The following is a 14,368-nucleotide window of genomic DNA, read 5'->3' on the forward strand; positions in this document are numbered from 1 at the left end:
GCATACATTTTTCATTATCTAGCAATGTCTAGCAGTTCATGTTGCTACGTGAAGAGAAATTGGATAGTGTGTTGGTACCAAGGTTCACATATACTAAACCAGATTTGATGGAGCTAATGTTAAGAGAAAAGAATCTAGAAAAGTATATATTGGGTAAAACATTCTAGGAGTAGTCAGGGTTTCTCTAAAGCTGAGGCTATATGTTGAGCATTTTGAACATTGTTACTATTTTTTAAAACCTGGAATCAGAAAGCTATACATCACCTTGACTTAGCAACTTCAATGAGAATACTGTTTTAACCCAGCTCATAAAAAATAAGTGAATGAGCCGGGTGCAGTGGCTCACGCCTGTAATTCCAGCACTTTGAGAGGCCAAGGTGGACAGATCATGAGGTCAGGAGTTTGAGACCATCTTGGCCAACATAGTCTCTACTAAAAATACAAAAATTAGCCAGGTGTGGTGGCACACACCTGTAATCCCAGCTACTCAGTAGGCTAAGGCAGGAGAATTACTTGAACTGTGGAGGCGGAGGTTGCAGTGAGACAAGATCACGCCACTGCACTCCATCCTGGGCTACAGAGTGAGACTCAGTCTCCAAAAAAAATGAAATAAAATAAGTGAATGTTGGCCGGGCATGGTGGCTCATGCCTATAATCCCAGCACTTTGGAAGGCTGAGGAGAGGGGATCACTTGTGGCCAGGAGTTTGAGACCAGCCTGACCAACATGGCGAAACCCCATCGCTACTAAGAATACAAAAATTAAAGGCATGGTGGTGCACACCTGTAGGCCCAGCTACTCAGGAGGCTGAGGTAGGAGATTGCTTGAACCTGGGAAGGCGGAGGTTGCAGTGAGCTGAGATCGTGCCACTGCATTCCAGCCTGGTTGACAGAGGCTCTGTCCCAAAAATGAAAATAAATGAATGTGTTCTAATTTGGGAATGACCACCCTTGGGAATAGAATGTTGCTAGTCAGACTTTTTCCAGAAAGGTGATAACAAATAATGTGCTTTGTTAAAAGAACTCCCTGTGGTGAGTTGTATTCTTTTCTTACTAATAACTACAGTGCTGAAGAGAAGATAATTGGAGGAAATGTTCATTCTTTTATTTTCTACCTTTATATTATTGGAACAAAGTAAGAAACAGGTTTCTGTTGAATTTTGCCATTTTAGAGTACTCAAAATGAAGATGATTTCATGTGATCCCTGACAGAGACATTATTTAGTTGCTGGTCTGCAGAAGTTAGTAAGAATTCAGAAGTCTTTAGGTCAGCTACTGTTGCTACCTCAGCCATCTGCCCAGGAATGGTCTGATTGACAGTGGATGTCCCAACTGGCAGCCCTGGACTACTACTTAGCTGGCCGTAATGAGCAAGTTGCTAGACTTGCCATCTCTCCAACCTAGTGAGGGAGCAAGATGGGCTATTGCTGATGTCACTTTCAGGAAACAAACAAAACACATGGCTACATCTTTTTACCTTTTTCCTCCTAGTTATTCAATATTAGAAGAACAGTCTGACACCTAGCCTACTAATCTTTGTAATGATCCTCATGTTAGACATTCAGGTGATAATGGGCATAACCATGTAGAGAGATAATGAACTTCAATGGAGATGCTACCCAAAATCAAGATGGGAACATAGATGTTATTAAAAGACTGTCAGAAGGTTAAAATTCTTCTTTGGGTAATGACAGGGACCTCAACATTTAGAGAAAAGGCCAAACATATCATAGCTACATGGGCCTAGCAGTATGTCAAATGTTATAAACACTTCTGTAGTCTGTTTTGTTTTTTTTTTTTGAGACGGAGCCTCGTGTGTTGCCCAGGCTGGGGTGCAGTGGCGCAATCTCGGCTCACTGCAAGCTCCGCCTCCTGGGTTCACGCCATTCTCCTGCCTCAGCCTCCCGAGTAGCTGGGACTACAGGCGCCCGCCACCACGCCCGGCTAGTTTTTTGTATTTTTAGTAGAGACGGGGTTTCACCATGTTAACCAGGGACGGTCTCGATCTCCTGACCTCGTGATTCACCTGCCTCGGCCTCCCAAAGTGCTGGGATTACAGGCTTGAGCCACCGCGCCCGGCCACTTCTGTAGTCTGTAGTTAGAAACCACCTAAAGACAGCCAAGCTATCCTGGAAAATAGCTATAGTCTTCAAATTGTTTGTGACAGTTATTTAGAAGATGCTGATTGGTTCATGGAAACAGGTAACAATGCATATGTCATACTAGACAACTTGAGATCACTCCTTTCAAACTGTGAGCCTTAAGAGATTTCCTTACAGAGATTTAAGCCCTGTGGAAAATAAAGCTGTATAAGTGGAAGAGCAGGATATGAGCTGAACATATTGTCCTCAGAGTGATTTGGTACTAGTATTATAACTATTCTCTTACGGAGGATCCAGGTTGCTGTTCTGATCTTGGAATTTGTATTCTTGACCTTATAACAATGTATAAATTAGACTGCCTTGTATGTTATCTTCATCTACATGGTTATTTTGGTCACCAACCTGCCTTACTGAGATATCAGTAAAACAAATAAGAATGCAGATCCAAAGATAAAATGTATAACATACTGAAGAAGGAACTTCTGCATCTCTGATATAGAACACCATGTCCCACTGAGGACTTATTTGTATGTGAACATTTCATACATAAAATCTTTCATATGACTAGCTGTAACCTGACGCTTTAACATGAGTTATGAAGTCTGTTAAAATCCTTTTTTTTTTTTTTTTTTGAGACGGGATTTCACTCTTTCACCCAGCTGGAATGCAATGGCATGATCTCGGCTCACTGCAGCCTCCGCCTCCTGGGTTCAAACAGTTCTCCTGCCTCAGCCTGCTGAGTAGCTGGGATTATAGGCACCTGCCACCACGCTGGCTAATTTCTGTATTTTTAGTAGAGATAGGGTTTCACCATGTTGGCCAGGCTAGTCTCAAACTCCTGACCTCAGGTGATCCACCTAAAGGGGATCCTGGCCTAAAATACATTTTTGATAGAGCAACATAAGTTGACAATAAATATATTTTAAATGGTTGTCAGAGGCACTAAAGAGATACGATTTCCTGTCATTGACCACTTGTATTGATTACTCTGAATAAATTAATAAGAAAACAAATGATGCTAAACTGCCTTAAAGAAAAATTTAGAAGGAAATTGCCAGGTGCAGTGGCTCACGCCTATAATCCCAGCACTTTGGGAGGCCGAGGCGGGCGGCTCACCCAAGGTCAGGAGTTCAAGACCAGCCTGGCCAACATGGTGAAACCTCGTCTGTACCAAAAATGCAAAAATTTGCCAGGTGTGGTGATGAATACCTGTAGTCCCAGCTACTTGGGAGGCTGAGGCTTGAGAATAGCTTGAAGCTGGGAGGTGGAGGTTGCAGTGAGCTGAGGTCATGCCACTGTGCTCCAGCCTGAGTGACAGAGCAAGACTCTGTCTCAAAAAAATAAAAAAGAGAAAAATTTAGAAGGAAATTGTGTTGGTCATCATTGTTTTCAACACAAGACATGAGTTTGCATCCACAGTACAACAGATGAACCAAACTTCCCCTGACATTCCCATACAAGTGTTTTGTCTAATGAAGTTTTGCTGTGCCTGTTTTTGATTAACAATATCTCTTCCAGAAAAAGGTAGACTTATAAATGACAGTTGTTTAAGGTGTATTAATAAAACCACATTTTGAAATTAACATAGGCTTCAACTGTATTATATTCTTGGATCTAATTAGTGGTTGTTTATTAGAATTAATAGTATTTCAGGGAAGAAAGCTCTTAAAGTTAGATGTTTAATATGTGACTTTTTTTTCATTTTGCTTACATTAAACATAATTATAATTGGCACTCATTTGCATTTTTATTTTGCAGTCTCTTGTTTTCAGCAGCCACTGTAAAGCAGTGAGTGGCTACTCAGACCAGGTCGTCCATCAGCGGAGATCAGCTACTTCCTCTCTGCGTCGCTGCCTGCTCACTGAGCTGCCATCTTTTTTGTGTGTGGCCAGTCCACGAGTAAGTGCTCCAGGAGGGAAGAGATTAAATAGATGGTAATAGGAGAAATAAACCAGTTTTTAAGGGATTTATTTCTTAAAAAGAATTGTTTTAAACTATTTGGACTTTAAGAAACATATAAATTCTAGTATTTTAAAAGGTGGGCATTTGTGGTTCTGGCTTTCCCCAGACAACACTTATACTCACTTTCATTTGTTGATTTAAGAGTAGTTTATGGTAGATAGCTTCTTTTTATTTAGTCAGGGGCTCTAAACTATGGTGGGAATAAGCCATCTGTCAGGTAGAATATATATCACGCAACAGCAGGGTCAGGGGCGAGGGAGCCATTTGTCACCTGTGTTGAGGTTTTTGAGGGTTTTCATGGGAGGGGGTCAGATTGGTAAGGATGGGGGGAGATTTGATTTGGTCATATCACCTCAGTACAGTCTCCAAATAACAAAAGGAAACATAACACTTCAGCGTCAAGAAGTGTTGTGTTTTCTTGCTTTCCGAAGCAGCCTCGCTTGGACTATCATTCATATGTCTGTTCCATCTGAAAAGTGACTGTTGTATCTTCTTTGCTATTCACCTTTTATCCACTGTTATTTGCAGATTAGGGTTAGTTTCTATTGTGGTTTCAACTTTGAGCAGTTGTCTGCATCCTTCCTAATACCCTGTTTATCAAAATAGAGCACTCTTACCGTTGCTGACACGCATTGCTGCAAAGGCTTTAATTGGCACATTGGGGTTGTTTACTTTGCCTACATCTTCCATCCTCTCTTTTATCCCTGTTGATCAGAGCCAGACGAAAGATCTACGAAGAAGGGAAATAATCCAACTGTGGCCATGTTCTGTGGTTAGAGCCAAGAATGAATTTCTGTCTTCCCAGTTCGTTTCTTTTTGCTCCAAGAGGCAACTTTCAGTTAGTCAGGAAGCTCTAAGAGGTTGACATTTCTTACCCTTCTATGTTTTTCTCTTGTTTTTCCACTCATCTTAACAAGTGTACTGTTTTTACAGTTTTTTTTTTTTTTTAATGTTTTTGAGGCAGGGTCACACTGTGTCACCCAGCCTGGAGTGAAGTGGCATGATTTCAGCTCATTGCAACCTCGACCTCCTGGGCCCAAGTGATCCTCCCACCTCAGCCTCCCAAGTAGCTGGGACTACAGGTGCATACCACCACTCCTGGCTACTTTTAAAATCTTTCATAAAGAAGAGGTTTTGTCATGTCGCCCAGGCTGTTCTCGAACTCCTGAGTTTAAGCGATCTGCCTGCCTTGACCTCCCAAAGTACTGGGATCACAGGTGTGAGCCACCGTGCCCGGCCTATTTTCACAGTTCTATTCAAAGAAGAAGGAGCCTTTTCTATCTTCCTTGTTAATATTTTTCTACCATTATTTTTTATCAGCTTGCGTTCTTTATTTAGTTTATCAAAAGACAGAATCTGCCAGGGGACCCCTAGAAAGATGAATCCTGTTGACTTCTGCCTGCCTAGATTTCTCTCTGCTGCTCCTGTGCTATATGAGTTTAATAACCCTTGTCACTATCAACTTTGTTTGGTTTATACTGGTTATCCAGAAAGTATTTGGGTTTTGTACATACCCAACTTGTTCTTCCAAAGTATTCTTGGTCTTAGAAGCTTAAGTTGATGCAGGGAAATGCACTTTTTCTAGGAAGCATTTAAAGCCAAGTGCTTCCATAGAAGGCAGTCTTTGGTCTTTCATGGTTGTATGGTTGGTCTTGTTCTCTTAGTATGATAGGTGTATATACCAAGAGACCTAATAAGAGGAAGTTTAGATTTCTGAGAGAGGCACATCAAGTCTTTTTTAACTTCTCCTGTTCCCAGTGTTTTGTTTTTTGTATTTTGGTTGTTGGTTTTTTGTTGGTTTTTTGAGATGGAGCCTTACTCTGTCACCCTGGCTGGAGTGCAGTGACACAATTTTGGTTGAATGCAGCCTTCGCCTCCGAGGTTCAAGCAATTCTCGTGCCTCAGCCCCCCAAGTAGCTGGAATTACAGGCGCATGCCATCACACCCAGCTAATTTTTGTACTTTTAGTAGAGACAGGGTTTCATCTTGTTGGCCAGGCTGAGCTAAAACTCCTGACCTCATGTGATCCCCCTACCTAAGCCTCCCAAAGTGCTAGGATTACAGGCCTGAGCCACTGCGCCCAGCCTGTTTCCAGTGTGTAAGGAGCCAATAAAGATGAACTATCTTGGCCTGTAATTGTATTTATTTGTTTACCTGAAAGTTCTTCATTTGTTACCAGTTGGATCTCCCCAAATATCTATAGCCCACCACTCTCAAGAACAGCCCCACTCTCTCACACATGCATGTCCCATCTGTACTACTTCAGTATTGTTTTTAGAGGAGCCAGAAATCCCAGCTACCTTGCCTGCTGCTGCTGTTTCTCTCAAGAAAAGTAAATGTAGCTTGAGGAAAACTCTTAATTACTGTGAACATGTGTTGGCAAGCAGGGAGCAGGAGAAAGCTTTTATCGTTTGGCTGAAAGGCTGCTCCTTTCCCACTTGGCCCCTCCCATGTTTGTAGAGTTTCTTTACATAGCTAAACCTGAAAATGGGAGTAATTACACCATGATTAGGAGGACAGGAAGAAGAGTTTAGGTATCTCTGAATATTTCATACACAGATATACAACTTTTACCTTTCAGATCAGTCCTAGGGATTCAAATCAGTGAATAAGGCAAAATGTCATGAGATACCCTAATTATCTTATATTGACTTCTTTTTTTTTTTTTTTTTTTTTGAGACGGAGTCATGCTCTGTCGCCCAGGCTGGAGTGCAGTGGCCGGATCTCAGCTCACTGCAAGCTTCGCCTTCCGGGTTCACGCCATTCTCCTGCCTCAGCCTCCCAAGTAGCTGGGACTACAGGCGCCCGCCACTTCGCCCGGCTAGTTTTTTGTATTTGTTAGTAGAGACGGGGTTTCACCGTGTTAGCCAGGATGGTCTCGATCTCCTGACCTCGTGATCCGCCCGTCTCGGCCTCCCAAAGTGCTGGGATTACAGGCTTGAGCCACCGCGCCCGGCCTGTATTGACTTCTAACCTATCTGTATTGGGGGGAGAGAAACTGAAGTCCTTTGAAGCCAACCCTGGCCTTGAATTAGGCAAATTAATTTCTCTGACACATGCTATGAAAACTTCAGGGTCAGTTCAGGAAGAACTGTGCCACTATGGAAGGAATTATAGGAGTTGTTTTATCATTAGCTGTGGAATTAATTCTGCAGGGTTAATAAATTAAGGCCCTAGGAATTCTTACCAACATACTGCAGCGCTTGGAGCGGTTACGCTTCCTTCACCTAGAGCAGGAACATACATGTCCTCAGGAAGGACGCGCTGAACGCTTAAGGAGGCAGCCCCTGAAGGTACTGTAGTTTCAGAAGTTAATGAAGCAAGAAAGGGGTTGGCTTCTGTAGGACAAGAGGGAGTATACATTTTTTGTGGGGAGGGAAGAATGGTATGTCATGCTTCATCTCCCCTTCTTCTGATCAAATCAGAAGGTCACTTGGGGTTAGCAGAATAGGGGGAGGCTGTCTGGGATACAGCTGACTTAGAAAGCAGGATTTATTCTAAGTAGATTGTACATTTTTGCCCTCATTTGGACCTCATAAGTACATTGCTTACATACTTACAACATGACATTGTATGATTCTGCATATATTAATATCTTGATCCCGGGCTCCTGGCCAAAGAAGCCTGTCAAAACATGGAAAAATATTTCACTAAGAACAGTGTCTTATAAACCTCTCAGCCGGCCGGGCGCGGTGGCTCAAGCCTGTAATCCCAGCAATTTGGGAGGCCGAGACGGGCGGATCACGAGGTCAGGAGATCGAGACCATCCTGGCTAACACGGTGAAACCCCGTCTCTACTAAAAAATACAAAAAAAAAACTAGCTGGGCGAGGTGGCGGGCGCCTGTAGTCCCAGCTACTCAGGAGGCTGAGGCAGGAGAATGGCGTAAACCCGGGAGGCGGAGCTTGCAGTGAGCTGAGATCCGGCCACTGCACTCCAGCCTGGGCGGCAGAGCGAGACTCTGTCTCAAAAAAAAAAAAAAAAAAAAAAACCTCTCAGCCTTCAATCCTGGACCTGGAAGGGTATCATCAAACTGTAAATTGAAAAATAGATGAAAGTTTATAAGTGGAAAAAGTTGTTTTGTTTTTAAACTATAAGAGTGCCTAGAAATGAATCCCAGGCAGAAAAACCATTCTTCTTGTGTGTCTGTTCTTTCATGCTGAGATTCTGGCTTTTGGCTTTTCATCTCGAGAATATGAGCACAGAGTCTTTATGTAAAAAAATTTTTTTAATCAAAACGGTTATCTGTGAATATAAAATTGGTCTGTATGAGTCTTTTTTTTTTTTTTTTTTTTCCGAGACAGAGTCTCGCTGTGTCACGCAGGCTGGAGTGCAGTGGCGCAATCTCATCTCACTGCTGCAACCTCCACCTGTTGGATTCAAGTGATTCTATCACCTCAGCCTCCCGAGTAGCTGCAATTATAAGCAGGCACTACTATGCCCGGCTAATTTTTGTATTTTTAGTAGAGGCGGGTTTCACCATGTTGGCCAGGCCGGTCTCAAACTCCTGACCTCAGGTGATTCACCCACCTCGGCCTCCCAAAGTGCTGGGATTACAGGTATGAGCCACCGTGCCCGGCGGTGTGAGTCTTACTAGAGAAGACTAAATATGCTTTACTCATCTAAGAGTATGCATGCTGTTCAAGAACTGGTCATATTTCTGTAGTGTACACTATTACTTTTTAAACTTTTTATAGAGGTATAGCTGCTATTAATTTTGCAGGTCTGCAACACATATCCTACAGGGGAGATGTCTGCTCTGACCCAGAATCTGCTGGGATACTGCCATGTCAAGTCATAGAAGGGAAAGAGACCCAATTTTCATCCATCTGCTTTGTATTCCCATATTTATTTGCTTTCATTTGGTCCATATTTATTTGCCCATGCTCATTTATTCATGGGGAAAAATGAATAAGTTGGAAGCAAGAAAACAAGCTCCTTTTTTTACCTTTTTTTTTTTTGAGACAGTCTCTCCCCCTATCGCCCAGGCTGGAGTACAGTGGCACAGTCTTGGCTCATTGCAACATCTGCCTCCTAGGTTCAAGCCATTCTTGTGCCTCAGTCTCCCAACTATCCGGGATTACAGGTGCACGCCACCATGCCAGGCTAATTTTTGTATTTTTTGTAGAGATAGGGTTTTGCCATGTTGGCCAGGCTAGTCTCGAACTCCTGACCTTAAGCGATCTGCCACCTCGAGCTTCCAAAGTGCTGGGATTACAGGTGTGAGCCACCACGCCCAGCCGAAAACAAGTTCCTTCTGGAGAGGATAAAGGTGTTACGAGTTTCTGATACTGTTTGGATAAACTATTTTTGTTGTGAATTGGTTTTGGAACTCCAGGCCCAGTTTGCTGTGACCCTCTGTAGTTTTGCATCTGGACTATAGATGGCACTGCTCCCTAGCAAACTCAGTTCTTCATCTGCAAGCCAGAGTATTCTCTGGTTATTGGTAAACGATGCTCTTTCTGTCACATTGGTACCCTCCAGAGGCCCCTGCGGCCCCATGGTCAGCTGTTTATATGCCTCAAGGCAGTATTTCTCAAGGTTCAGCTTGGGATGCTGGGGTGCTTGTCAAAAACATAGATCTGTTGGCCCCTCCTTCAGTTCTTCTGTATTGAAATCTACACTTTTGATCCGCTTCAAAGGAGGTCCTTATGCATACCAAAACTTGACAGCCATTTCCCTAAAGCTTGATCAACATGAAAATAGAAAAGTTAATAGCAAGATCAAGTTCCCTCGGTGCCTAACTTCCATGAAATAATAGAACTACCTAACTAGATACAGCCAGTGTTTTATGTTCTGATCTCTCCTATGCTGTGGCCCTTGCTTCTCATACCCTGTTTCTCCCCATGTCTTAGTCTAGCTCTAGGGTTCTTCTGAGCAATTCTGCGTATGCAGATTGAGTATCTCATCCAAAAATCCCAAACCCAAAATGCTCCAATGAGCATTTCCTTAGTGCATCATGTAGGCACTCAAAGTTTTAGATTTTGGAGCATTTTGGATTTTAGATTTTCAGATTAGGGATATTCAACCTGAAATGGGCTTTGAGCATTTTTGTCAGCGTGGGCTTGACGGATAATCACAGCCTCCACATTTTAACAAAAGCTAGCCTTGTCATCTTCAACAAGTTCCTTACCAATTGACTTCACAGGTATCCAAATACTGCCTGTTAGAGTAAGAATAAACCCAGATAGCCAAAGAAGGATAAAATCTGTATTTCTGAATTGGCGGGAGCCCTCTACTCCATTGAGTGAGCAGCAGCTGAGTATTGTTTGGTTACACCTTGTATTGAGATAAGAATTTGTGTATAGCCTTTGGCCAAGCCAGGAAACGAATCTGCTACTCTCTGGCAATTGCTTCCCTACTCAGTTCCCTGCCCTCCCCACTCCCCCTTCTCCAGTTTACCGCCTGAAAGAAAGTTTCTCTTTCATTAGGTTTGTCAGTCAGCAACCTGGTCAGGGAAGAGGAGAAAGCTGTCGATAAATTTGGGAGCTTTGCCACAAAAGCATTAAAGATGACTTCAAATATGCCAGGCCAATATTCTTTAGTTTTTAAATGATGTCTGACTAGCTGCAGCTCCCTTTCTGTCATCACCATCATGCGTATGGCTAAGAGAACTTTGCCAAGAACAGTATCTAGCAGTGAAGGAGGTGGGAAAATGATCAGATATATATGCATGTAATAGAGTTATTGTTGACTGGTGTCCTGGTTTATCTGCAAACTCCAGCTGTCTTTGGATCTTTAGTTTGTTTGCAGGTTTCATGTTATAAGAGGTTGGCTTTTTATCTGGAAAAGCTCACTAAGTCATTAGGGACAGCTTAGTGTGCCAGAACAGGTATTTAAAACCACTAGTCTAAGAACTATCCACATTAGTCTGATTTCAAAATTGAGGTTCCCAAAAGGCATAGTGTGTATAGACAGTGTGAAAGAGCCATCTCATGTGAATCTTTAACTGCAGGTTACCGCAGTACCATTGGATTCTTACTGCAATGACCGAAGTGCAGAATATGAAAGGCGAGTTCTAAAGGAAGGAGGGAGTCTGGCAGCGAAGCAGTGTTTGTTGAATGGGGCCCCTGAACTAGCTGCAGACTGGCTAAATCGACGATCACAGTTCTTCCCAGAGCCAGCTGGAGGTCTGTGGAGCATCAGGCCTCAGAATGGCTGGTCTTTCATCAGGATTCCAGGTGAGTTCTCAGTTCTCTTGGAATATGTTCCTCGCTTTGGCAAGGGGAGAACCAGGGTTCTCTCCATGTGGTCCTTTCAGATATTTGGAGTTTACTGTTCTTGAGGTTTCTACTTCCTTTTTTGCTCTTAGTAGTTTATAGGTAAGAACATTAGTAATTTATGATGAGTGGAGAGAGAAATATTTTTAGATTTCTGCTTAAATACACTCCTTTGACATGCTTACAGCTGAGAAAGAAATGCCACTCTTAAAAGGTAGAAATAAACTTAGTAGGATAGGTTGTAGGTCGAATGAGTACGGTTGTCTTGTGCCATTGCGGGTGGAATGAATGAGAATGTCGTCATTCACAGAAAGCCTAGTTTAAATAGCATAAACAGTGTTCTACATGAAGCACTAGAGATATGAATGATAACAAGAGAAAAACAGTGCATTCTATGCCAAAATACTAGCGGATTCCCAGATCCTCTAGGGTCAAAGTCGAGGGTTGAAAGGAAACTAGGTTTTCATCTTTGCTTTAGTGAGCCTACTTTTAAGGAAACTGAACACAGAGAATTCATAGGCTCACGTTCTTTGCTTACACCTGTAGGCAAACTGGAGTGGTAGCTTGGAGCTATAGTGTTAGTTTTGGTTGTCCAGATTCTCTGACATTTTGACTATATTCTGGTTTTGTTTGTTTGTTTGTTTGTTTGTTTTGAGACGGAGTCTTACTCTGTCGCCCAGGCTGGAATGCAGTGGCATGATCTCGGCTCACCGCAAGCCCTGCCAAGTAGCTGGGACTACAGGCACCCACCACCACGTCCGGCTAATTTTTTGTATTTTTAGTAGAGACAGGGTTTCACCATGTCAGCCAGGATGGTCTTGATCTCCTGACCTTGTGATCTGCCTGCCTCGGCCTCCCAAAGTGCTGGGATTACAGGCGTGAACCACGCGCCTGGCCGACTATATCCCTTTTACTGGCATGTAATGGAAATAAACTAGAGCTAAGCATTGAACAGAGGTCTTCTTCTGTCTCTAAGAGATAACTGGATTCCAGTGTGCAAGGCCTGGTTTTTCCATTTTATTTTGTCAAGTGTCAAGGGGTTTGCACCAGCCTGTTAGTAGCTTGGAAGTGCTTTGAGAACTCCAAGATGTCTTTCTGAGTATCTGAAAGCAGTATTACACATGGCCTTGTAACTGACTTAAAGCACATGAAAGCAGTGAGTGGAAATAATATTGTTTGAAAATCAGGGGGGCAACCTAAGTGTAAAGCAAGCTGATAAGGAAACCACAGAATCCCAGGCAAGAGATGAGCACCATTATTGAAAGAAGCAAGATAGCACCTTACTTCTTTTTTCTCCCTTCTTCATTCTGGCTCCTAAGTTCCCATTATAGGAGTAGATGGCTTATTGCTGGCGTTGTGGGAATCTCTTGTGGCTTTTCCTGTTCTTTGAAAGAAAAATGGACCTTGTTTAAATAGCAGGAAGCGTCTGAGTTCTTTTTGCATCGATAAAAAGCACCAGCCTCACTGGCTGTTTACTGTGAGAACCAACCAGCTCCTCACCCCATTGTGCTCTGTAGACTAGCTGGGACAGGGCGGGGGTTGGGGGTGTCTCACTGGAACCCTTATTTCATCTCTTTCCTTTATACTTTTATATTTTCTCTTTCCCTGAGAAGGGTTGCTTCCATATTCCTTGAGAGACTAACCAAAATCTTCGGGGTTTCACACCTTTTCTTCTCCATGTTTCACCAGAAAGATGTACAATCCCTTCAAAAAGTCCCCTTTCCTGGGAAAAAGGAGATATTATTTAATCTTCTGCCCTAATTTTACTGCCATAGGATACATTCTTTTTATCGCTGAACAGGATTTTACACTGTGGATGGTAAAAACCTATATCTAAATGAAAGTGCTATAAGATTATACCATAGGATTGTAGGAAAGTTTGTAAGAGAGTATGATAGGTTTGTTCATTTCAACATTTTTTAAGCTCCTGTTTTATTTATTTTTAGCACCCAAGGATCCAGAAAGCTCCTGTTTTAAAGAAGGGGTTGGACACAGGTTTGACTTAGCAGAATCAGCTGAATTTCTAGAGAATTGTGTTCCTTATGTCTCTGTATCCTGCTTAACAACAGGTGGAGCTCTTGTCCAGTGCAGCTTAAGTGACTTCTTAAAACTTGGCTAACAAATGCCAGCCCCAGAAGTCACTCTAGTGTGTTCAGAGAAAGAAACCTGTTTTTCCTGCATATCTTATTTCCTCCATTTAGCATGCTTACCAGCAAATCAGAGATAGTGTTCATTGCTTAAGTGTTTTAAGGCTGTTGCTGAAGTGTTTCTTCTTAGTCCTTTTCCTTCAGGGCAGTACAAAGAAATCCAGTCCATCCACTTCTCCCTTCCCCACCTACACAATAACTAGGTAACAAGCTGACAGCAGGTACCACTTCATGCTTCCTTTAGTCGTAGCAGAGTTCTGTCTTTATAAGTATATGCACATCTTCATTTCTGAGCTTTTCTAATCCTAGGAACAGTTCATTCTGATTAGTAAAGTAAAGTAGATGTGGGAAGCAGGACTGTTTGAAAACCATTGAATCATGATTTAGTTTCTCAAAATTCAGACATAAAACAAATTTGTATATGCATTAACATTTGTGCTGAGAGAGTATATCTAAATGGAGAAAGAAGATAAGCAGGCTACAGAAATCTTAGGAACTTAGCTTGCCCACTCTCACTCAAGGGCTGAAAAATATATTGTCTTTTTTTTTTCACCTTGTGCTTTTAATGAGAACAGAGAGAAGTATAATATCTAAAGCTGATTGGTAGCTCTGTGGTGAATGTTTAGGAGCTATCAAAATTGAGAGACCTCAGGGAATTCAGTTACTGGAGAAGGGTAATTGTGGTAAGAATAAAACCTTAAAAGTTGTTATGAAAGCTTTGCTGCCTGCTCAGACTTGGAATTTATACAGTACTCCTTGTCTGGTGCCAGGGAGAGGGCTTAGCAGTCAGTTCTGTCCCAGCTGCCGTCATTTGATTGTGTTGGTAAGGAGACCAACAAAAAGAAGAGCATTTCAATAATCTAAACAGGACCAAACAAAGAGACTGAACAAAGGTGTGTGCCACAGTGTCAGGGAGGGGATGGTGGAAGGAGACATGGCC

The 14,368-nt window shown here is 42.5% G+C and overlaps 1 protein-coding gene across 2 annotated transcripts in view; it reads left to right on the plus strand.

Annotated features, from left to right (window-relative positions):
- The window catches only part of INO80 (INO80 complex ATPase subunit), a 137,423-nt gene that overhangs the window by 84,269 nt on the left and 38,786 nt on the right, over nt 1-14,368 (plus strand). For both annotated transcript variants that reach the window (XM_009209961.3, XM_003900795.4), the window contains exons 25-26: nt 3,859-3,999; nt 11,017-11,242. In XM_009209961.3, coding sequence (XP_009208225.1) covers nt 3,859-3,999; nt 11,017-11,242 — 367 coding nt within the window. The remainder of the gene's footprint in view (nt 1-3,858; nt 4,000-11,016; nt 11,243-14,368) is intronic.

Source organism: Papio anubis, chromosome 7 (assembly GCF_008728515.1).
Source record: "Papio anubis isolate 15944 chromosome 7, Panubis1.0, whole genome shotgun sequence".
In the NCBI taxonomy this organism is placed as follows: Eukaryota; Metazoa; Chordata; class Mammalia; order Primates; family Cercopithecidae; genus Papio; species Papio anubis.